This window comes from Chelonia mydas, chromosome 13, assembly GCF_015237465.2.
Source record: "Chelonia mydas isolate rCheMyd1 chromosome 13, rCheMyd1.pri.v2, whole genome shotgun sequence".
Classification (NCBI taxonomy): Eukaryota; Metazoa; Chordata; order Testudines; family Cheloniidae; genus Chelonia; species Chelonia mydas.
The window spans coordinates 19,156,737-19,182,569 of NC_051253.2; the positions used below are offsets into that span (position 1 = coordinate 19,156,737).

The window sequence follows — 25,833 nt, forward strand, 5'->3', positions numbered from 1 at the left end:
ACAACTCCGACCAAGGGGCAGGAGGGCGGGCAATGGAATGGACATGAGCAACACATCTCAAAGAACAACAGTTACGAAAGGTAGGTAATCGGGTTTTTTTCTTCGAGTGCTTGCTTATGTCAATTCCATTCTAGGTGATTCACAAGCAGGATCAATGGAGGGGGGCTCGGAGTTCACCACTGAGCAGCTTGCAGTACAGCGCTGCCAAAGCCGGCGTCGTCTTGCGCCTGCTGGGTCAGCGTGTAGTGCGACGCGAACGTATGGACCGACGACCAGGTGGCGGCCCGACAGATCTCTTGGATTGGCACCTGTGCCAGGAAGGCCACCGAAGACGCCTGTGCTCTAGTGGAATGAGCCATCACAACCGCTGGCGGGGGCACTTTCGCCAGCTCGTAGCACTGGCAGATGCACGCCGTGGTCCAAGATGAAATTCTCTGGGCTGACATCAGGCAGCCCTTCATCCTGTCCGCGACAGCAACGAACAACTGCTTTGACTTGTGGAACAGCCGCATTCTATCGATGTAGAAGGCCAGCGCCTGTCTGACATCCAGCGTATGCAACCTTCGCCCCTCATCCGATGCGTGAGGCTTTGGACAGAGGACCGGTAAGTAAATGTCCTGGCCCGTGTGGATCCGGGAAACAACCTTGGGCAGAAAAGCCGGATGCGGGTGCAGCTGGACCTTGTCCTTGTAGAAGACCGTATAAGGTGGCTCTGACGTGAGCGCCCTGATCTCGGACACCCACCATGCCGACGTTATGGTGACCAAGAAGGACACCTTCCACGAAAGGAGCAGGAAGGAGCAGGAAGCTAGGGGTTAAAAAGGAGGGCCCATGAGCCTCAAGAGCACCAGATTCAGGTCCCACAGGGAACCGGGTCTTGGACGTGTGGGTACAGGTGCTCTAGACCTTTCAGGAATTGCGCTGTCATGGGATGGCCGAAGACAGATCTGCCCTGAAGCAGAGGATGGAACGCAGAAATGGCTGTTAGGTGCACCCTGACTGAAGACAGCAACAAGCCCTGGAGCTTTAGGTGCAGCAGACAGTCCAGGATGTCCTGCAACAGGGCCTCCTCAGGACAAACGCGCTTGTCCAAGGTCCAACATGCAAAGTGCTTCCACTTGGCCACATAGGCAGCCCTAGTAGAAGGCTTCCTGTTGCCCAGCAGGACCTGTTGGACTGCCACAGAGCACTCTTGCTCGTCCTTGCTTAGCCACAGAGCAGCCACGCCATCAGGTGCAGCCACGCCAGGTTCGGGTGCAGCAGATTGCCGTGGTTCTGGGATCGCAGATCGGACGGAGAGGTAACTGCAGCAGGTTGGCCACCGAAAGACTCAGCAGCATGCTGAACCAGTGCTGGTGAGGCCACTCCAGGGCAATGAGAATGACGCACACTCTGTCTTGCTTCACCTTTAGCAGGACTCTGTGGATAAGCGGCACGGGCAGAAAGGCATACATCCATGCTCCCCACCATGGGATCAGGAAGGTGTCCAACAGGGAACCCTTGTCCCCACCGTATAGGAAGCAGAACACATGGCTCTTGCTGTTCTGCCTGGACACAAACAGCTCCACCTGGGGAGTACCCCACCGTCGGAAGATCAGGTTGACCACCTCCGGATGGGGTGACCACTTGTGGTGAGAGGAGAAGGTCCTGCTGAGGTGATCTGCCAGGATGTTCCTGGTTCCAGATAAGTGAGCGGCCACCAGGTGGATGGCGTTCTGCACACAAAGGTCCCAGAGGCTGAGCTCCTCTTGACACAGGGCCGAGGACCTGGCTCCGCCCTGCCTGTTGATGTAATACATCGTGGACGTGTTGTCCGTGAGGACCTGCACCACCTTGCCTTTCAGGTGGGTCAAAAACACCTGAGAGGCCAGGCACACCGCCTTGACCTCCCTGACATTGATATGAAGAGCTAAGTCATGCTGCATCCAGTGACCCTGGGTGCTGAGCTTGCCCAGGTGGGCTCCCCAGCCCAGATTTGACATGTCTGAGACCAGGATGAGCAACAGTGATGGGGACATAAAGGGAACACCTTCCCCTCCACCCTCCCCCGCAGCACTGACTTGGGGTCTAGCCACCAGTTCAAGAGCGAGAGGGCACAGTCCAGCACAGTGACTGCTCAGTCTAGGGGGTGCCTGCTGGGAACGTAGACCGTTGCTAGCCATGTTTGCAGGGGTCGCAGATGAAGCCAGGCGTGCCTGACCATGTACATGCACACTGCCATGTGGCCCATCAGACACAGGCAAGTGTGGGCCATGGTGATCAGATGTCTCCTCACGTGGGCAATGATATCCACTATGCCCTGAAAGCGTGTTTCCAGAAGGAAGGCCCTGGCTCGCGTGGAATCGAGAACCAGTCTGATAAACTCTATGCGCTGGACCAGCGTTAACAAGGACTTTTCTGTTTTTATCAACAGGCCCAGGTTGCTGCAGGTGGAGCGCACCAGATTGAGGCTTCTCTGCACCTGTCCCAGAGACCTGCCCTTGATGAGCCAGTCATCGGGGTACGGAAAGATCTGGTAAGAATGAGATAACCTGCGACCAGGCCGAGCGGTAGGGAGAAAGGTGGTTGAGGAAAGGATGGGCAGGATCTGGCCAGCTGATTGTGGCGTTGCTCTCGAGCACACCCTCAAAACAATCGCTTTTGGCCCCCCGGGTGCTTAGCAGGTCCGGGCTGGGCTAGCGAGTGAGAGGAGGAAGGGCGGCGATGGCTAAACCCAGTGTCCCTTCTCCTTGCATGCCCAGTGAGCGAAGGGTAGCCTTAGTGTCCTTCAACCCATGTAGCCTGGTGTCCATTTGATCAGAGAAGAGCCCAACTCCATCAAAGGGGAGGTCCTGAATTGATGCCTGCATCTCCTGGGAAAGGCCTGCCGTTTGGAACCAGGAGCTGCGTTGCATACCCACCACCAATGTGACAACCCTTGCTGCCAAGTCTGCCGCATTCCATGCCATATGCGGGGAGCATCTGGCTACAGCAATCCCTTCCTCTACCAGGCTACCAAACTCCTGAGCCTGACCCTGAGGAAGGGAGTCCTGGAACTTCTGGAAGCTGTCCCTAAGGTTAAAATTGTATCGGCCCGGCAGGCCCTGATGGTTCACCACCCGGAATTGTAAGCTGTCTGTTGAATAAATTTTTCTGCCAAATAAATCAAGTTTCTTTGCTTCTTTGTTCTTGGGGATAGAGGGGGTGGGGAACCTGCTTGTCCTTCTCGTTGGCCACTGACACCATCAGTGAGCCCTGGGGAGGGTGGGTATACAACTACTCTAAATCTTTGGCTGGCACAAAGTACTTTTTCTCAGCCCGATTCGAGGTGGGTGGGATAGAGGATGGGGTCTGCCACAGAGCCTTAGCAATCTTGAGGACCCCATCATGTACAGATAGGGCAATCCGGGCAGACATAGCGGCTGAGAAGACATTGAAAAGGGTGTCCTCCTGCTCCACCATCTCCTGCACTTCCAGCCCCAAGTTCTCAGCCACCACCTCAGAAAGGCTTGGTGTTCTTTAAAGTCATCTGGGGGCCTGGCCCTGGAAGGTCCCACGACCTCCTCGTCCGGAGAAGACAAGGAGGCCCTGGCCACCGGTGGAGGCGCTGAGGGCTCGGCAGCCACTGGAGAGGGAGGTTTGGGGGTGGGCACTGGATCCTCCACCTCCGGCCCCCACCTCCACCAGTTGGGCCGTCAATCTTTGCTCCACTGATGCGTGCTGTGAAGGGGGCATTGTCATCACCAGAACTCCCCCCATGCTCCCCAATTCGGCCACTATGTTGGCCACTGGCCTTGCTGCCACTGCGGTGCCGGGGATGGCAGAACATTTTCTGGTGCCCAATCCCGTCGCGGAGACCGAGGCAATGGGCTGAACTGGGCCTCCGCACCAGAGGAACCACTCTCCAGTGACCAGGGAGGAGCCGTCAACTCCTGGGTCTGCTTGCTGGTTGTGGCTACCGGTGAGCGCTGACCAGGCGTAAGTGACTGATGGCTATACTGGGGAGAACTGGCGTTGGGGAGAACGGTGCTGCGGACACAGGTAACACGAGGGGGAATGGTCCCATGGTGCCGGTGACCAAGACCAACGTCTAGACACGGATCGGCAAGAGGGTGAACGTGTCAGTCATAATATGGGGAGCCCTGGACTGTGGAAGAATGTCTCGGCACCCGGGGGGAGAGTTTGGGCGATTGGCGGTGCAGTTACGACCTGCCACGGGATTGCTTGTCCAGTGACCTACGGTGCGCTCCCCTGCCCCCGGAGGGGACTTAACAGCTGGCTTGCATTCTCGGGGAGCCTTAGCCTGGTCCTGTGGCACCGGAGATGCCATATGAGCAGGTGGAGACCTGTTTTCTCTCTGTGCCTGGGTTTGGGATGATGATGGTGCCGGCAGGATGGTGGGTCCCATACTGCTCACCAGAGGCAGTGATGGACCCTTAAGAGGGCTAAGAGCCCCAGCCACGGAGGCACGCTTGTGCTGCTCCAGAGAAGGTTGGCAGACAGGCCTGGTCTCTCTACTGGATGACCTCTGGGCCTTCTTGCTTGGCACTGGCGGGCGCTTCCTTGCCTTCTTCTTCGGCACCGGCGACGGTGAACGGTGCTGAGAGGAGCTGGGCGCTGGTGGCGCACTGCACACAGAGGCCGAAGTACTCGGTGTAGCCTGTGCAGAGGGCTGAGAAGCTGGGCAGAGAGCGGACTCCATCAGATGAGCGAATGTCCCTCTCCTTCTGGGTGCGAGATGGAAAGTTCTTACAGATCTGGCAATGCTCCTTGATGTGTGATTCCCCCAAGCACTTAAGGCAGCTGTCGGGGGGGAGGGGAGTCACTCACAGGCATAGGCCTACCACAGACCGAGCAGGGCCTAAACCTGGGAGCTCAGGGCAGGCCCCACACGGGGCGAAGTCCCCGCTGGGACCTACTATGCACTTAACAACTACTTAACACTAACTACAATCAAACAAAGACCTGAAGCCATGAAGTCTAATCGGAGAAACCGCTAGCTCTTGACGAGCAAGAGAGGCGCTCCAACTGACCTCCTTGGGTGGTAAGAAGGAACTGAGAGGGTGCAGGCAGGTAATGCCTGATAACCATGGCATAAGCGTGGCATTCTAGAGGGCACTACAGCCAGTCCTACAGGTACTGCTAAGGCAAAAATCTCCAAAGGCCACGCACATGGGCATGCACACACCTAGAATGGAATCGACATGAGCAAGCACCCAAAGAAGAACCACGGGGTATGCCCCCAGGGATGCATGGTCAAGTGCAGAACCAGTGAGAACACAGTAACATAGGTGTAGCTTTGCTGTGGGGATACTAATAGCCAGGCTAGGCTAGTCTGGGTGCTAAGACTTGCGTTCCAGTCCCCCAGGCTAACTCTGCAGTGAAGACATACCCTTGGGAACTTAGCTGTGTAAGTCCAGGACTCCTCTCACAAGAGCTGGGCAAATAATGGACTTTTCAGTTCACCGGCAGTTCCGAAAAAGCAGGACAAAAATTGTTTCAAGCCTAGCCAAAAATGAAATTTTTGGAGTTTTCAGTGAAGCAAAAAGTAAAAAAAAATCATTTTGGCTTGAAAGAAATATTTTGGTTGACCCAAAATGAAACATTTGGTTTCAAATCTGAGCAGTGTTTGTACCTTTTTGCATTTTTTAAAAAATAAGACAGAAATGTTGGAATAAAAAGTCATTTTGACCCCAAAAAATCAAAACATATCATTTTGAAAAAGTTGACATAAAGTGTTTCGACTTTTTCAGATTTTTTTGCATCTGAACTAAACTGACAAAACCGATATGAATTTGTGAAACTTTTGCTGTTGCCAAAATGTTTCATCCAAAAAATTTTACCCAGCTCTACTTTGCACCCATAACAGAGGGAGAAGGACGCATCTGTGATGAGACATCACACTGCCAGATGTGTGCAACCAGTCGTGGTCTGAATCTGGAGGAGACAGCACTGTGAATAGAAATGACTGATGTGTCACGTGATGAGAAATCATGGGAGTTACTGCCATGGGTTGAAACCATGCAAAAGAGAATAAATGACATTTATTTTCTCTTTTGTGTACATGTGATTTCTGGGTCTTTATTTGATCCCCATAAACTCAAGTCTGCAGATAAACTGGAGGTTGTTGCGTTATTTAAAAATCACGTACTTAAAATAAAATTCAGTAAAAGAGAGAGGGACATCCTGACATAAGAAAGATTGACATGAAGGAATTCCATTTGTACAACACTTGGTTGGAATTTGATTGCTAGGGGGCCAGATTCTCAGTTACGCTACGTTTACGCCCTTTTAAACTGGCAGAGTGGTATAAAGGGATTTGAGTGTAAATGAAGATTCAGGCCATTACAGTTTTGTTTACAGATGCATGTTTTCCTGGTATTGTTGTATCATTTTGCTTTTCTGTCCTCCACTCTCTCAATAAAACATAGTTTGCATTAAAAAGAGAGTAAAAGAAGGAAAACATAATGCTAATAAAATAGTAGAAGATGCAAGAATCTGATGTGACTCTAAATTCAAAAGGCATTCAGATGATTCAAGCATTTGAGGCTTGAAACAGGAATGACATGCTGTTTCAGCCTGGGGGGCCATTTTGCAAAGGCTGCACAAATTACTTTATGGAACCACCACAGATGCAAAAAAAATCTAAATATATACTTTAAACCACTACCCCCCCCCCACTGGGAATTCCAATTTCCTCTTACATGCATGCTATAAATACCCTGGTGTGTGCTGGGTGAATTGTGGAACACAAGTGACAGCTGACAGTCCCATGCTGGGATCAAATGAGCTATTGTTAACTGAAGCGTCACATGTTGGCTCACACACATGCCAACATGTGATGGTGCTTCCCAGCTTAAAGCCAGCTCATGCTTTGGGTACCCAGGAAGTCCTCCCACAGAGTGATGTATCTCGGCTATTAGAGCCAGGGACAACAGAAGTCTGCAAGGAATTTGGCCAATATCTGTGGGGATTTTTCTCCTTCAACCAGCAGAATTTCTCTCTGTGTTGGAGAGGAGCAATTTTTCTTTCCTACTGTGTGTCCTGTTTTCATATGTTAATACCAGAGATCACTGTAATCCGTAACATATTCAAATCAAAAGAGAAGTAAACATCACAGCCTACTGTTTAATGAAGGGGATTGGGTGTCTGGACACTTGGGTTCTATTCCCACCTCTGCTACTGATTTCCTGTATTACTTCAGGCAAATCACCGAGCCTCTTTGTAAATTCAGGCACTGAGAGATGGAGTGACTTGCTTGAGGTAACAAAACAAGTCAGGAGAAAGATGTCAGAGTTAGGACTGCATGTTGTCTGCATTAGCCACTAGATCTGTCCCCCTGCTTGAGAAAGTCAGGTTTACAAAACTTAGAAGAATGCATTTCCAGTGGGCTGTAGTTAGGGAAAGTTTGTGGCATTTATGATCAGGTTCTAGTACTGAACATCACATCTATGAACTCCCTAATGCTGGATCTCAAGAAATAGCCTCCCAAGTATCTTCCTAATAATCAGCATCCGTGGGAAGAAATTAAATAGTAACTAATAATAATATTTTGCAGTAATAACTTTCTCACAGCATTTTACAGGCATTAATTAGCTAAACCTGACAACCCCCATGTCCAGTGTGGACACACATAAAACTATGTATTCCTCTGGCAAAGCTGGACCAACAAAAATCAAGGTAAAGCTCTTCAAAAGTGCAGGCCTGCACATCATGATCTGCTACAACCCCGATTCACAAGTAGGGGATTATGGGAACACAACTGGGGCCCAGGCAAATCTGCAGCTGGACCTATAGAAAGGGGGGAATAGAGGAGGGGGGGGGTGAACACCAATTTATTTAATTATTTATTTGCTTCTTTTCCTCCAAGTCGTTTCTAGCCCTTGCTGACGCGGGGAGCAAAAAGCTTTTGGGAAAGTGCCTTGGGTCAGTATCACTGAGTAAACTGGCCAACCCACATTGTACCAATGGTCTGCGTTCGACCCACTGGGAACTTGCAAAACACTCCTCTGCTCTTCTCACCCTCTGTTCCTCTTGCATCCTCCTGCTCCCTGCTGATTGGGGCACAGCAGCTGAGGATTAAGTAGAAGCTGCTCCCACATCTTACCTGGCTGATAGAAGTCTGGAGATAGTTCCCTGGCCATAGTCCTGGCTACGCTTGATTCGTTGTTAGCTGCCTGAGCTGCTTGCTCAGCTCCATCTGCCTTGGCTTTGGCATGGGAGGTCCTGTGAAGAGAACACCATCATGACATTAAGTACCTTCCGAAGCTATGATCAGCATTGCCCAAGCACATGGCATTGGCTACACAGAGAACACTGAAGAATTAAAAATCTGGCACCTCATTTCCCAATAATCCCTTTGACAAGTGGGCTGAAGGAGCAGTGAAAAGTTTAGCCTATCCACCTGCCAACTAGTAATTTTCCTCGCATGTTTACTGCCACCCCTACTGCCATAGACCTGGGCACCATGACGCAGTTAAAAACAGACATGATTATTGCCATCAACAGGTGGCAAACTAGCACTACACTAAGCTAACCCCGCCAGCCAGCAAACAGAAGCCACCCAATGGAAATTAAAATCCACAGCCTATGGACAGCCAAGGAAAAAGGGACAGACTGGCAAATAAGTTAGGTGCACAACTGCTTGAGCATAGTGTGTGTTCACGTGCATAAGAATAGGATAACTGTGCTTGCAAATGTGCCTAATTAGCCAGTAATTATGCTAACAAATGGCACAGCTCTATTGCATGGCTTCCACACATTCAACCTTGGGGACTTGCAGCAGGAGTGCCCCAGCCAATCACACCTGCTGTAGTGGGACATGGAGGGAAAGGCTCCCTCCAAGATGTGGCATCCTTGCATTTTGTAGAGCGGGATTCCATTTCCATAGCCAGGGAACACCCAGGAACACTCCTTTCCCCCACCTTTTGTCTGTTTGTATTTAAAATTGTAAGTTCTTGGGGCAGGGACCATGCCCTCATATGTGTCCTGCACAGTTTGGGCATTTATACAATGTACATGACAACAACATTATGGACTAAGTGCAGCGTCAAAAGTCTCGAGTGTGCTACACAGCCAGCTTCATCTTTCCTGCATAGGAGCGGCCTATGGAACTGCAGATCCCAGCATACAACAGTGGGCAAAGTTTGGCAAGTTCTGTCCTCAGTGCCTCTCAAGTGACCATAAAAGAAACAAGAGTCCAGTTTTCCAGGCAGATTCCCCTATCCATACCAACCTCCAGAGCTGCCCTTGTAATATGAAAACCACCAGCGGTGGCCTCCTCTTGCATACCTTGGCTTCTTGAGTCCTGTAGACAAACGTCTCCTGCTTGCTTCATAAGGGTAACTAAGTTATCTGTCTGTGTGTGATATTGCTAAGATACCTAGCATTTTGGTTCCTATGATTTTTACATGAGAAGTTAAGCTAGCTTTGGAACAAAGATCCCTGTTTAGTATGACACTGACTTCAACAGTGAAATTGAACCTTCAAAACAGAAGAGACCAATTCTGTGCACACACAAGCCACCCTGTTCCATCCAAGGCTAAGAATACTTGTTTTCCTAACACTGTCATCAAGACCAGATTTTCAGCAGCTTCCAGAATCATGCCAATCCATATTTGTGGATATGTAAATGTGCATATGCAAAACCACACACATTTGTATGCAGATGGACAGTTAGATGTATGATTATTGATCTGCACGTGTAAACTCGAATACTATTAATTACAAGCATTAATTCAGCCTTGCAATAATCTGTGAGCTAATTAAAAGTGACATCCAGTGATCCTTTTCCCCCACACTGATACACAGATCCCTTTGGGGTGAAACACAGATACTGTATGATGACACACAATGGTACAGCAACATCTTAGAACTGGAACTGAGGAAAGATACTGTATTCCATAGAGACTGCAAAGGGAATTTTAGATAGAATGTAATGACCCGAGTTTCAATTTAGCCAGGACACCAGAATGAAGTCTCTTGCACCAAATACCCACTTACATATGTGTGAGGGGGAGGGTGTTGGCGCATGCAAATATTGCAGATGCAATAAAAGAGGCTGCTGAAATTTTGCCCCCAAGTTTCTTTACGGTAAAAAGCGAGAGAAACTTTCATGATTCTTGGTCACAAAGATTATGGAAAAGAATTAAATGGCTAGCAATTTCCCAAATCTTCATGCTCAGCAATGCTGTAAAATACCTGTGAACTGGAAGGGCATTCTGACTCTTAACATGCAAACGACCACAATACACATCCCCCTTGTACTTCAGAATTCCTATATCTGGAATGATCTCCCTTTATGTTGGAAACAGGAGTCAGCCTATTGCTAACATTTACCCATCATCTTCCTTCTTAGCTTGCAAGCTGAGCTGTCTCGGATAGTTTTCTACAATTTTTGTTTTTCTGTCCAATATTGTTAGAGCTCCTGAAACATCCAGAGACACTAGCTGATGAGACAGAAGTCTGCAATTTTAAACCTCGACTGCATGCAGGAGATCACGGGAAGCTGTAAACAGAGAAAGTGTCTCCTTTTTTGGTAGCATATAATCAGTGTGATTAATTCCACTACAATCTGGGGAGGGGCTGGTGGCATATTTATGTGCGTTTCGTGCCTGGGGAATCTCTGTGGATTCCCAGTGCTCAGCGCAGAGCCTGAAAGCAGCCTTCACCTTGCGGAGAGGTGTTCCTTTTAACTCTCCAAAGCAATGCTCCAGGAAGGAGTGCAGCTTGACAGAGACTGACAGTGCCGCTCTCGCACTTGGATCCCGGAGGGGGCAATCCAGAGAAAGAAGCTCAGGCTTTAGCTACTAAATTAGGGTGGGAATCTCAGAACCTGCCCTACAGTGTCTGAGGACGTTGTCTGTCCCACTGATCAAGTGATTGAAGTTGCACGCTTGGGGCTAGAACGGGCCACCCTTGTGCACGTTGGTGAGCGCTCACTCCCTTGTAGTCCCATTGAAGAGGATGGGCCAGATCCTCTGTTCCTCCAGCACAGGGACAGAGGGGCTTTAAGCCACCATTGCAACTCCTGCATTCCTGAACTTCTCTTGGCCCTTGTTTTAAGTCAGAGCTGCCTCATGGCCACCTTAACTTATATTCATCATGCTGTGGCCATGTACCCTTCCTCCCGCAACGCACCCTCTATGCTGGGGGCTGTGAGAGAGGCAGTGTAGAGCCATTCTGACATACTGTGATCCCCGGGGGCCGTCTGCAGGGTTTACTGCTGGTGGAGTGGCATGAAGAAGCTGGAGCAGAGCACAGACTCTGGCCCAGTGGGACCACTTGCGGGAGCACATGCTTGCCATAGCCAGGAAGGGATGCACAGATCCAGCCCTTGTTGTGGTATCTGGCTGCTAAACCAAAGCCCAGGGTTTGTGAAGAATGGGGTATTGGGATGTTCAGTAGCAGAATGTCCAAGGGAGAGACATATGATAGAATAAGAAACATTCCCAGACTGGGAGACATCAGGCAGGCACATTCCTATTTGCAGCCACCTTAACTTGCCATTCTGGGGGCTAAATTGGATGGAGGGTCACCTCCCTATCAGCATCAGCCTGTTTGCTTTTAGTATATTGCAGTTTTGGCTAACATGATAGTGGGGCTTCGCTCTAAGGTGATTAACTTGAATGGACTTTTAGAGAACTAAAACTAGGAACCAACTCTGGATGTATTAGGGCTTGTCTACACATGGACATTGAGGATAATTAATCCAAATTAACTAAAGATCTGAATTTGAAGTGGATTAGTTAAACTGCATTAAAACCCTGTGTGAACACCCTCTTAAAATTAAAGTAGCCTTAATTCAGTTTAGTTTAATTCAGTTCCCAAGTGAATTATGCTAAATCGAATTAAGGCCACTTTAATTCTGAATAACTGCATCCACACAGGGATTCAATGCAGTTTAATAAATCCACTTCAAATTCACACTGTTAGTTAATTCAGATTAATTTTCCTGGATGTCCCTGTGTAGACATGACCTCAGTCTCTCCCTGAAGGGCAAAGAGAGGAAGTGATTTGCCATGTGAGGAGATACTTTCTTATCCCCTTTCTAGAGTCTGCAAATTGACAAGGCCTGAGACACAGTTGCCATCAGTCATGTCACATACTGATTTATGGTGAGGTGTGGAAGGTCAGAGCTTTTGGAGCTCCTGTCTCGCTCAGGCTTGGTCAGCACAGACACCCCAAGTGGGGCATTGCATGGCTCAGTTATTACAATAAGCTACTCAAGCAGAGGATGGTGAGGGACTTGGAGCTGGTACATATGGCTCTCTAGTGGGCACCGGGTGCCACGCTGATACACAGAAAGTGGGCTTCCCTCCTCACTGGTGCGTGAGGAATGCACATGCTAACATGTTAGCAACGGCCAGTACAGATACTCCAGCTCATTCCTTAATGTTCCAGGATGAAATACAGCTTCGGCATGGCCTGGGGGTTACACCAGACACGACAACTCCTGATTACTCTAATCCCGTGGCAGTCCCGGTTTGGTACACAGAGGCTTCCCTTCCTCCTAAGAGGCTGTTATATCTTGTGCTTATCAGGCTGCTGCATGGGGCTCTAGTGATGGGACAAGCAGGCTGCTTCCTCTGTATTACTTCAGAGGAAGCAGCCTGCTTGTCCCATCACTAGAGCCCCATGCAGGCCCAGCCCCAGGCCAGGCAAGGCCCAGCCCCATGCAGGCCCAGCCCCAGGCCAGGCAAGAACAGTACAGTAAAGTAAGCGTGAACCACGTGACCTGGGGCAATGATTCTGTCAGTCCTCCCAAGCTAAGCACGGCTGAGTTCTGTGATTGGATGAGGAAGGCTGCAGGGCCTGGTGATGGCGATCCTGACCTAACCCGAGCTTAAGTGGGTGCAACTCCTCTGAAGTCAATGGAGCAACTTTGGAGTTACACTGGCGCGAGATCAGAGCCTAGCTCCTTCCTCCCGGGGAACTGCACAGGAGTTCAGGGCTGGAAGAGAAGGAGCGCACACTACCCAACTGAAAGGGCAGCAGTAGGGTGACCAGATGACAAGAACAAAATATGGGGACACATGGGGGGTCAGCCACAGGCTCACCCCCACACCAGGGCCGGCTCTAGGTTTTTTGCCGCCCCAAGCAAAAAAAAAAAAAAGAATGCCACTGAAGCAAAAAACAAACAAACAAACAAACCAGAGTGCCACCGAAGCAAAATATCAGGACAAATGGCGTCCCGACCATACATCAGTCGAGACACGGGACAAACAACTAAATATCGGGACAGTCCTGATTTTATCGGGACATTGGTCACCCTAGGCAGCAGGTCTGTAGCAGCCTGTAGTCGCCACACTGGGATGTGGGCGGGGCCAATCCTGACCTCAGTTATTGCAGATGATGGAGTGAGTCTGGATTCTCACCAGCATAACTGATGGTGATCTGCCCCCCCAGGACATAGTCTGAATTTGGGGTCCTCCTAGTGCTGTGTAAATAAGAGATATTGTTATGATGGCAGCTGACTCCCCTCACTTTGTGAGGCTGGCCTTTGCCTCACTCCCACTGATGTAGCATTTTCCTGCAATTCTTCTAACACCATGAACTTGGGGCCTACGGCTACAACAGCTGCTGCATGCTCTGGAGCCGCTGCTTAGAAACTGGCACCTTACTCGCATCATGTGTTGGGATCTACCAGGCGCTGGGAGCCTGAGCAGCTGAGTCAGCTCTCAAACCTGTGCTCTCTTCCCCACAGGCATTTGTCAAACGGTTCAATGTCTGATTGCCCCACACAAACCCTGACTCCCTGGGCTTGTGTGCTACCGTGATTTAGATAATTTATTATAGCACAGGTTGCCACTGTTCATTACCATCTGAGGGGGACCGCTAAGGATTTATTAACATGCTGGACTGGGGTCTGGGGGGGAGATAAGGCACAACTCTACAGCAGAGGAGCTTGTATTCAGCCAGCTGCACTAGGATAGGAACAGGCATGCAACCATAGTGTTTGTTGGCCAGTCAGATGCTGATTAGTGATTCTGAATAATAACAAATCCTAGCTCTCACAGAGCCCTTCTGAAATTATGAATTATTTGTATTACCATAATGCCTAGGAGCCCCAGACATGACCAGACCTCATTGCGCTAGAGGCTGTACAAACACAGAACAAAAAGATGTCCCAGAGAGCTTCCAGTCTAAGTATAAGACAAAAGGCAACAAGTGGAGAGACAGACAGAGAGACAGGGAAGCACCGGGAAATGACCAGACAATACTGCTCATTCAGCATGACGGGCAATGGACTCAGCACACCAGCCACCTAACCATCACTCCTTTTTTTGTAGGCATCACAGCCAAGGAGAGTTTTAAGGAGGGATTTGAAGGAGGACAAAGAAGTAGCTTTTCAGCTATAGACCTCGAAGTGCTTAAGAGCCAGCAATTTCCCCCAAGGCTAGAGCTGGTAAAAAACAGGAACACTTTTTGCAAAAATTTTTAGAAAGTTGAATTTTTTCAGCCAGCTCTTTAGCTGGTCAAAAACAGGGTGAATTTTTGCTACCAGCTCTACGCAAACATCTAGCACCACACCAAGGAGCAATTCAACAGGCAGACAAGCAGGGCAGAATCTTTGCGTGGGAAGGAAGGTGCTGCAGGGACTGGCGCCTTTGAAAATTCCACTCTAAACTTACTGGTGGCGGAAGTCAATAGCTCTTCTTCAGAACAGAACTACACAATACACAATCCAAATCTCATGTGTAACAGTCAATGGAAAGGAAGGAAAAGGCCCCTTAAAAATCATGACAGAACTCTCTGTCCCACCTAGGAAGGCAGTGATCTAGCAATGTGCTCCCAGGGACAGCCAGCAGCAACCTACACATTAGGGAGCACAGACTTCAGGTTGTTGCAGTGGAGAAGTTCTCTTCCTCATTTCAGCTCCCCAGTCAGCTTGGTTAAAAATAGGTTGCATGAATTCTTTGGAAGGGGAGCACTCGTCTAAAGCGGAGGTGAGGAGGAGATGTGCAGATGATGCACACTGCACGCTGCCCATTGCCTCTGGAGTGCATTGCCCTGTGTTTTAGTTCCCCTTTATGGTGCTTTGGGGAGCTGGCGTCCTGCTATTGATCCAGAATCACCCCTTCCCGTATGGTGATGCTTTTTGCTGCTCTTGAGCCACCAGCATGGCTTACGATTTAGCTAGCACTCAACTGGAGAGAGTAGAAAAGCTCTAATGCTGTAATAGTTTTTGTATAAGGGCAGGGATACAGCACCATTCCTCTCTTTTCTGGCTGACTCCCAGTAGTGCTGCTGCCCAATCCATTCCTCTGATTGCTACTAAAATCCTCTGAGGGTATCGGAGCCAAAGTTGGGCCAGCTCACTAACAGGTGAGCCCATAAGCCAAGCCAATAAACCTGTCTTCTTGGACTGTTCTTGTGTTTTGCGCATCCACATTTCGTTGGACTGTAGATGAGATTAGAATGAGCAGAGAATACTGCAAATGCCAGATACAGCCTGAGAGCCACTTACAATCTACAGGTACTGAGTTGACCTTGTAGCCAGAAATAGTGGAATAACTCAGATGCCTGCCCCAACTATTTCACGTTTGGTAGAGAGTGTTATTTTGTGCAGGGTCCAGGAAGTACAGCCCATTCATCACAACTCTTACCACTCAGTGTTTTGCCTTATCAGACTGAGTCAGAGACCCCCATCAGGAATGACTAACTGAGCCCCTTTTTTCTGATATTCAAATTACCACTGGTTCAAAAATGTTGCATGAATTTTCACTAATTAACATGTTAAATGAAAGGCAACTTGGCTTCTCTGATAAACCCTGTTTGTTCTTTTGTTACAGTCTATTCCCGACCCACACCTACCCCGTTTGTTTCATCAGCTTGTTGTGTCCTGTCTCGTGAACAGCCTGGGGCAGGCCTGTCTTCTTAGTTACTAGTTTGTACAGTGCCTAGCACAATGGACCATGGTCCTGTCTGGGATTCCTAAGTGCTACCAAAATACAAATAATATTACAATTGCCTGTATATTACATGCTTTAATCTGACAGGTCAGATAGCCCTACATATCATGCATGTAACATGTTTGTTGGCCTTAGGTTTTCAGAAAAGTCGTATATGCAAAATGAAGACAGAATTGCACATCTAACCGAATGCACAATTGCTGCACTTGCAAGTCCAGACTCAATAACTGTGTATACAAATGGCTGATAATGTTGATTTTTGAGTCTGCAAGTACCTGATTTTGCATGTACAATCACTCTAACTTCACCTGCAAAATGCACATCTAACTCTTCTAAAAGTCCGGGTCTTGATGGCTGCTGTCCATTTAATCAATAAATGCCATACTTGATACTCTACGCCTGCAATGTATGGAGGGGAGGGGGAAGATATTGTATATTTCAAATATGAAGTCTATTGCATTTTGTCCTTCCTGGGAAATTTAAGATATAATAGTTTGGTTCAGTGATAACATTTACAACACTGAAAAAGCCAGGGAATATTCCATGCACAATTTTGCCTAAGGGAAAATCAGAACTTTCATATTGGTACCAGAAAGATGCCAACTCTTGGGGAGGTGCGGGTGGAGGGTCGATATGTGTAAAGTACAGATGCTTTTGACTGCTTCTCCATTTTCAGTTCTATGCTTGGAGCCTTCTCTTCTCATGTGTTAAGCCACCTTCCATCTCTTCAAAGCCTACATCTTTTGCCTTACCTCACTGATCACCCATAACTCTACTGTAACATTCTGCTCTATCTCCTCCCTTTTAGTCATCTCTTCTCCTCCTTCCCCTGCCCATACTTCTATTCAGATTTGTCCAGGGGTGAAAGTAAGTCGAGTGACTTACAGGTACGCAGGTGCCAGCTAGGGCGGAAGGGGCGGGGCTGAGGGGGGTCAGAGACAGGGTGGACTGGGGCTGGAAGATAAGTGCCCCCCTCCTCCTCTTCCTCCCCCACCGGGGTAGCAGCAGCAGCCCAGGGCTCCAGGGGCTATTTAAAGGGCCTGGGGCTCCCCTGCTTCTACTGCCCCGGTCCTTTAATTAGCCACCGGAGCCCTGGGGAAGCGGCGGGGCTCCAGTGGCTATTTAAAGGACCGGGGCGGCAGAGGCAGCTGGAGCCCCAGTCCTTTAAATAGCGCCTGGAGCCCCCGCTACCCCAGGGCTCTGGGGGCTATTTAAAGGGCCTGCGGCTCCCCTGCTTCTACCGCCCCGGCCCTTTAAATAGCCCCCGGAACCCTGGAGTAGTGGCGGCGGGGCTCCGGCGGCTATTTAAAGGGCCAGGCGGTAGAAGCAGGGGAGCCCGAGGCCCTTTAAATAGCCACCGGAGCCCCGCAGCCGCTACCCCAGGGCTCTAGCAGCGGGGCTCTGGAGGCAATTTAAAGGGCCTGGGGCTCCAACCACTGCTGGGAGCCCCAGGCCCTTTAAATTGCCCCCTGGGAAAGCCGGGCTGCCAGTACGGTGCACCGGCTCTTGCTGGTACGCCGTACCGGGGTGTACCGGCTTACTTTCACCTCTGGATCTATCCCATCCGTCTCCATCTCCCAACCCTTCACCCCTCTACAAACAGAAGTGACTGCTCTAGAGGCTAGGTGGAGGCCTCACTACCCGCTCCTCCTTTGCATATCAACCTTGTGTGTTTCGTATCCATCCAATTTAGACTGCAAGCTCCTTAGGGCAGGGTTTTTACTGATAGTTGTTAATGCCCATGTACACCAAGGGTGCTGTGTAAGTCATAAACACAATACAAACAAACAATCTAGCAACTACTTAATGCAGGAAATATACTTACTGTTCTACAGCATGTCACTGTATTTTAAAAAAAAGATAAAACATAATAACCTTGAAATTACTTTCATTTCCAATCTCCTTTCTCAAACAACCCATTTGTGAGATGCACTGGGATTTTCACTCTGTTGTACCGGCACTCAGCTACTGAATTGATTGGCACTGTGTAAATACCTATGCTAGCTAGCTAGCAAAACAGTACCTTCTCTCCTTCCTTCTGGCATAAAGGGTAATGCCCAGACCATCTTGTCTTGGAAAAAAGTATCGTTTTTTTTACGGAATGCTTTAGGAGCAAGGAATTGTTGTCAAAGTTCACTGAAACTAACAAGCTCAGTGAGCATTAGTCTTTATGATTACCCAGCGAATTTTTAAAATACTAAAATATTATCCTCAGCCCTAAATAGCTCAAAGCCATTTGTATCCTTCAGTGAATGATACTTCCCCACAGAACAGTTAAAGCGATATTAATCTTACAGCAGACGAATCGGCAGCTATCTTCCTCAAGACATCTACCAAAGGATCCCCATTCTGAGCAAGGGAAACTGGTTAGCTAAACATTCTAAGGTTTTCTAATTCTCAGTGTTGCTTTCTTGCTGCTTCATTAATATACCATGTTCTTTAATACTGCACCTCTGGCCCCCATTGACCTCGATGAGAGGCCAACACGAGCAACTGGCTGGGAGTCAGCTGCCGTTCTCTTTCTTAGGGAGATGCCGCTAATGCAGATTGCAGGTCCCAACATGCAGTGCCCAGAGACAGCTCAGGATGGAACGCTGCCTACTGGGACTTGCAGTCTCCATAGGCCGCACCTATCAGAGATAAAGCAGGCTGTATTAAACAACTACATGGGCCTTGTTTGCCCTGCAAGAGTGGAGGGCCTCAGAGATATCAGTGTAAGGAATGTATCAAATGCTTTAACTCTTACTGCTGTCATCTCCTGCTCCAGGAAGAACACAGAGCCCTGAACTAGAGTTTCAGCTGATGAAAAGCTTTTCCATTCACCCTCCAACCTGGCTGGAAAGTATGTCATGACAAAGTCAGTGCAGTTCTCTGCAGACAGAAGGGTAGATTCAGTCTCTCGCTATTAGAGGCTACACTTCCTTTCTCCCATTTTCTTGGCCTGCTCCCAGGCTTCTGTCTGCTGCTTTGCCTGTTAGCAGGAGGGTGAGCATGAGCATATAACTTCTGCCAGTCAGAGTGCACAGCCTAGCAGCCCTACGATAACAAATCAGTCTGTGCAGCCCAGTGCCTGCGATCAGCCCCACAGTAATACGCCAAGGCACACTGCCCTCATGCTGTGAACAATCACTGCCAATGCTAGTGATTTAGATTTATAAACTATATAAAAAACAGCTCATCTCATGCTCAGGACACCCCTTTTATAATTAACTTTCACAGTAAGGTCAAACTGGATGATGCATTCCACGGACAAATACATTAAAGACAATAACCCCTTTACAGAAGTCACAGCAATCAAGCTCTTCCAATCTTCAGCCCACTCCCTCCCCGTTATGCATTTGGGCCTGACAGCATGCACCTTAGGTTGACAAATGTGGACTATTCCATACCAAGTGCACACATGCATGCATGCATGCATGTGTGTGTGTGTGTGAAGGGGGATGGGAGGAAATCAATTCCAAAGTCAAGGATCCCACATGGAGAAACCCTGCCAGCAGCCTCCTCTTGCTCATTTCAAGTGCAGTGTGGCACAGGGAGAAAGGTGGTGGCACAGGACTAAATATAGATTCCATGAATGATGAAGGGAGCAAATTTCTCAGTGGCACCAAGATTCAATATGTTGCATTTATTAGTAAAGGTATGTTTTTCTGACTGTCAGCCCCGCAAACTACTTGGGCTAAAGAGCTGATCAGTAATGGGTATGTTTCCCTGAGGAAAATGTTGATTTTTCGTTAAAAAAAAAAAACAAAAACCCTACCACATATTGGTCAGTTTTTGGCAACGATAAACCAAAAATATTTTTGGCCTAAAACGGTAAAAAATGAAAATATTTTCAGTATGGGTTTTTTCTATTTTCCAACAAACAGAAAAAATTGGAAATTTTCAAGGAAAACAAAAAGTTTCGGCGAAAAATGTTCCATTAAAGCAAAAAGCCAATTATTCATTGCAAATAAGCTCTGACACAAAATTTTCCTACCAGCCCTTTTGGCCTCAAGAGTCAAAATTCACAGATTTTAAGTCCAGAAGGGACCGTTATGATCGTCTAGTCCGACCTCCTGCATAACACAGACTGTGGAATTTCGTGCCGTTCTGGGTTATCTCCCTCACAGTATCACCACCAGTCAGAAAGGTTGTGCAGTAAATATAGCCCCTCAGTGACACCTCTGCCCCGCATTGTCTTCTGTGGGTTTGCCCAAGAGTCACTGATTGAAACTCAGTACACAATTCTGTTGACAGTGCACGTGAAGGAATAGAATCCAGCTCCCTATCTTGTGTGTAGAGGCTCGGCAGGGCTAACTGGAATAAAAAAAGAAAAATCTCATGTTTGTCAGAAGCGCAGTGGCTGTGGCTGTGCACACACACACATAGCAGTTCTGTTCATCAAGCAGCTGACATTTTTACAGTCACTTTTCAGAGTGAAGCCACACTTCGATTTCCCTGTATTTTTTCTCTTGAGATGAGGGATCTGGAAAACTGACAGGGCTGTGTGCAAATGCCTTTGGAAGATGAAATCCTTCTCAGTTTAAAAATGTGCTAGGCCAAAAATATATCAACACCTGTGGCTTTGATTCTACAGAGGCAGCGGCTCGTCTGTGTTTTAGATAAAGACTCAGTTCTGGGGAAGATCTGAAAAAGGCAATTTGTATCAAGTGTCTTACATGCATTTCTCTGGTGTTCATGATTATAGTATCTTCTCACATGTCACACATTAATGAACGAAGCCTCACACAACCCCTGTATTATCAGCCCCATTTTACACATGGGAAAACTGAGGCACACAGGAACTATGCAGCAGACCTAGCAGTAGAACCCAGTTCTCCTGACCCCCAGTCCTGTACCCTAACCCCAAGACCATCTGTCCTTCGGCTCACAGTGTAGGCGCATTGGAAAGCATGGTTAGGTTAACCCAAATTCTACCCTTTTATTCCCAGAATAACTGTCAGTGAAAATAACCAAAGGGAATCTCACTTCTCTGCTAGGTTACCAAAGGAAAAGGAAAACAGGTGAGAGCAGCAAGGACTTTTTGTTATTCCATTTCCTTAGAATTAAAAGACAAGTAAAGTCATTCCAGGACGACCTCTATGAGAACCCAGTTGGAGGAGAAGCCCACTGACATGGTGAACCTGCAGTAGAATACAAGGGATTCAGTGAAAATGGTTCTACAGGCCCTGGGCTACAATAGAACAGAAAAGGGCAGGGATGGGAAGATACGACACTGGGTCTTCCTTTCTGAACGCACCCACCCACGTCAAACGTCTGAAATCAGAGGAGCCTGGAAACCTCAGCTTCCCTCCCAGTCCACCCAGAACATCAAAGCTCTATGAATATTTACTACTGCCACCAAGAGCAATGAACCCCACACACTGGGAGTCAGGACTGTGCTCATTAGGCACCAGGAAGGCAAAGTCTGGGAGCCCAGGGATGAGCACTCAGAAACTGTTGACACAAATGGAAAGTGTTTTAGCTGCACCGATGGCAAAATATCACCCAGCCAAACTGCAAGGAACAAAATCCCCTTCAGCTACAGTCAGGTGCATAATGTTCGCTCCCTGCCCACGTTAGAGAACCTGCATAAGGCCAGCTTAAGCTAGTGGCGTAAAATAGCAGCAAACACAGCAGTAACCACCCTCACCCCAGGCAACCCTACTTTCTGCACAAACAGTATTAGTGCACCAGGTGAAGCTTATATGAGCCTGCAGAGTCCACAAACGAGGTGAATGTGATTTCCTTAAAGGGGCTGCTCTCCATTCACCAGGCTCCCTGCAGCATCATTTACCACACACCCAGAAGGGAGTTAGCATCATGCAGCCATCCTTCCTTCCAACCCTGAATCAGAGGCATTCTACAGGCGAGCCCATAGCTACCTCAACTATCTGAAAGCAACTGGCACCTTCCAGAAACACTGCAGTCCCTTACGGCCAGACTGTTAAAGGCACTGAAGTGCCTATAGATACAGACAGGCATCTGGTGGGATTTACAACAGTGCCTACGTGCCCAACTCCCATTGATTTCAATGGGAATTAGGTAACTAGGTGCTTTAGAAAATCCCACTGGGCACCTATCTACATCTATTGGTGCCTAAATACTTTTAAACTCTTCACCCCTACCAATACAAGCGAGATTCAAAAAGGAGAATAGAAACCCGTGATGGTCTCAGTCCCTCCTTACAAAACCTGATTCAAAAGAAAGAAGCAGACGCTACTGCAACCTGACTAAAACATTCTGCCCTTCTTCAGAGCCGCACTGAATAACCCTTCGGTAATGACTAGGAAAGTGCACTCAGTTGAGAAAAAAGGAGGACTTGTGGCACCTTAGAGACTAACCAATTTATTTGAGCATAAGCTTTCGTGAGCTACAGCTCACTTCATCGGACACATGCCATGAAGTGAGCTGTAGCTCACGAAAGCTCATGCTCAAATAAATTGGTTAGTCTCTAAGGTGCCACAAGTCCTCCTTTTCTTTTTGTGGATACAGACTAACACGGCTGCTACTCTGAAACCTGTCAGTTGAGAGAGGAGACAAACACTGCCGACTTCTAATCTCATCTTTGACACTGAATCCCTCTGACACCTGTGGGCTCAGTCTCCCCAGGGATCCTGACACCTCCTTCACAGTGAGGGGATGAGGAGAGAGCAGTTGAAGTTTACAGAGTGCTTTGACACAGGGGGAGCGTTTTATAAGGGCTTGGTATTGGTGTTTGGGAGCGGTACTGCCAAATAGCAAAGTATTTCTTGTCATTTTTTCTTTAAGAAATACAACCTTCTTCTGATTTAATTTTCAGCATGTTTGTAGTGACAACTGCCCTGCGCCGTCTCTGCAAACACAAGAATTGTTTCCCTGGGGTTCTTGGCTAGGTGGAGGGCCACACTCTTTGGTTTAAAAAAAAAAAAAAAAAAAAAAAAGCCCAAACCAGCCCCTATAATTCATGAAGCTCAAGTGACCAGCTGAGTAGCTCCAGGACACGAACTGTGTCGTAAGGGCCACTAGATTGCTGATCTGCCACTTTGGGGGAGTAGAACTGGGGTAGGGTGTTCAACAGATCCTATCCGAAATATTCTTCCTTCTCTAGTAATCCCAAATGATGCAGCCAAATCTTAACTCATGATGGCCTTGCAAAGTCTTTTTCCTAGTCGATTTGAGGCAAACTGTGGCCCAGACTCTAGGAGAAATGTCACTTCAGGGAGGGGAGATAGAAAAGTAGACGTGAGAGGAAGCACCAGAGAAAAGCAGCCCAGCAGCACGTACTGCCTAGCAGTGCAGCCTGCGCTGTCCCGATGCCAGCAAGGTTGACCTCAGCCGAGAGTGTGACATTCACATCCATTCAGCAACACAACAGCGGGGAAAAACAGAGGCAGGAGCTTTCTGCAGCCATCACATATGAGAGGTAAGGACTACACCCACTCCAGCCAACGCGGCTAATGTCCCAGCAGCACCAGAAAATTTCAGACCACACCGTCCGTGTGTGTGTCTGTACTATCGCCCACACTCCCCCCAGAGCTAAGAACTACAGCCCAGTGTGTCTCAGGGCCAGTTCTGGCACAGGCAGTGACAGGACAGGTTTCGCCTGCACTCCTCCCCACCAATGCTCTTCGTCCCTGGCCTGGGGGAACGACCTGTGAGGCAGGGTGAGAAAGGAGCTGAGTCTCCCTGGCCTATTCAGTGCTTGGCCTCTCTGCTGAGCTTTCTAAAGAAAGGGACCAGTTACTACAGATAGCTGTCAAGGAAGTGGTGGAAAATGTTTCTTCAATGCACATCAAAGGTCATCAGATCACATTAATCTATGTCAAAACATCCAAGGTGGCCTGGCTACTCCACCCATGACCACCGCAGCCACTCTTGTTTCCCAGCTCTAGTGACAAAACCAGTGAGCTGATTCCTCTAGGCGTTCCCGTGCTTGGCACCAGGCTCCGTCCATGCTAGCAGGCTAATGGACTTTCCTCGTGTTTTGCAGACAGACCCATTTTATGTGCATACATGAGTCAGTCTGGAAAGGAAGTTATGATACGTGAGAATCTGAGGCAAGGAAAGCAAACAGGAGCGTGGAAATGCTCTCTTCCTCCAAAATAGACACTGTGAACTACAATAACCCACTACGGTGCAGGCAGTAGATTCTGTGAAAGCCTCTGAGGACTCTCTTGTCAGGTGATTCCCCAGCCAAAGGTTCCCTCAGGCTATATGTTATAGGAGGCTGGTGATGGGTCAATAAGCTCAATGCTGTGGCTGTTGAATAGGGTTGCCAACCCTCCGGGATTGTCCTGGAGTCTGCAGGCATTAAAGATTAATCTTTAATTAAAGATTATGTCATGTGATGAAACCTCCAGGAATATGTCCAACCAAAATTGGCAGCCCGACTGTTGAAGCCCAAATTTTCAGCAAGCCTCCCTTTTGTGCTTGTGCTCCCTCCGTTATATGCATAGAGCTTGAGTTTGCACTGGCAAACAGCACAGATAGGATCATGTGTGCTCAGCAGCTCAGCTCATGCAGACAAATAGCGTCATGCAGAGTGCAGGGCTCCACAGATGCAAAAGGAAGAGCATTACTCATTTTGCTTCATGTGAGAGAAACAAACATTTCTGGGGCTAGTGCAGCTGTAGCATGCCTATAAAAAGCCACAAACCAATGAATTAAGGCCCCAGACTTCAGCTGGTGCTAAAATAACGGCAGGTGGTTTAGGGATCTATGACTTTATGATGAATTAACAGGCTTTATTTAGTGTCACACCCTTTTCAAATACATGGAATTTTAATGGTGTGGGAGCTGTCTCATGGTACATTGATACTTCAAGCTGGAGGTGTAATCTCCAATGTGAGGAGACCTACCTAAAAAATAAAGTGTAGCCGTGGAGTGAGACCAGTTAGCTGCCCTGGGTACATACCTAGAGCCTCAGACAGGATCGTCCTTTGGGCAGCTAGCCTCTGCCACCCCTTGTGCTGCTGCAGCCTTGCTGCTATTTTAGTTCGAGCACAATTAGCACAGGTATGTTTCCTCAAGCTGGAAATTACACCTCTAGCTCGACGCGTAGACACACACCCACTTGGGAAAGAGAACAAGCAGCTTCCCTTAACCGCTGCATTCATGATCCCAGAGTCCTGGGGAGTAGCACACAGGCTACAGGCGTGTGGGTCATGGGTATGTTCATATCTCCCTGCCCATATGTTCAGTAACTCCCATGTGTTTGTGTCTACTGAGCAGGTGAGATGTTCATTCATATGATTCCAGATCAAAGGACGCGTGGACAGCCTGGCTGATTAGTGGAGGCTGAACATGCTGCTGCGCGAGGGATTTGAGTTTGGCTCCACGGTTCAGTCACTTACTCCCCCGCACAGCATGAGCTTGGGGTGCCTTTTGCAGACCTGGAGTGACTCCCCCTCTTACTAATTCATAGACTTCAAAGCCAGAAGCAACCATTATGATTATCGAGTCTGACCTCCCTATGTAACACAGGCCAGGGAATTCCACCAAGTGATTCCTGCATCAAGCCCAATGACTTCTGGCTGAGCCAGCTGATATCTTTTAGAAAACGTAAAGCTTCAAGTGATGGATACTCAGGGAAGCTTTAATGGGCTCTAGCGGGGATTGTGCATAACCCAACTTGGCAAGGAGAAGGGTTCTTCAATGGAGCAAAGTAAAGGACCGGGAATGATCTCTCCCTCCTACCTTCTCAATGCTTCTTTGCTCATACCGTGGAAAGGGACTGGAATGAGAGCGTGCGCTGTGACGTGACCTGTGTCTCCTCTCATGGGAGCAGCGGGGACCGGTGAGCACTGACTGTGGAACTGTAACTGGCAACAGAACTTTATTTTGGTTGACTCTTTTTTTTTTTTAAGGGGTCTGATCACGTTACTATGTAAATGCTGTTCCCAACTATTCTAGCTCCCTTGCAACCCTATCTGGGAGGGGTACTTTAGCAACTCAGCATGAGATTCTGTAGCACTCCACA

At 48.3% G+C, this 25,833-nt stretch overlaps 1 protein-coding gene across 2 annotated transcripts in view; it reads right to left on the reverse strand.

Moving 5' to 3' along the window:
• The window catches only part of JPH2 (junctophilin 2), a 61,135-nt gene that overhangs the window by 10,921 nt on the left and 24,381 nt on the right, over positions 1 to 25,833 (reverse strand). For both annotated transcript variants that reach the window (XM_043526678.1, XM_037877149.2), the window contains exon 3: positions 8,087 to 8,205. In XM_043526678.1, coding sequence (XP_043382613.1) covers positions 8,087 to 8,205 — 119 coding nt within the window. The remainder of the gene's footprint in view (positions 1 to 8,086; positions 8,206 to 25,833) is intronic.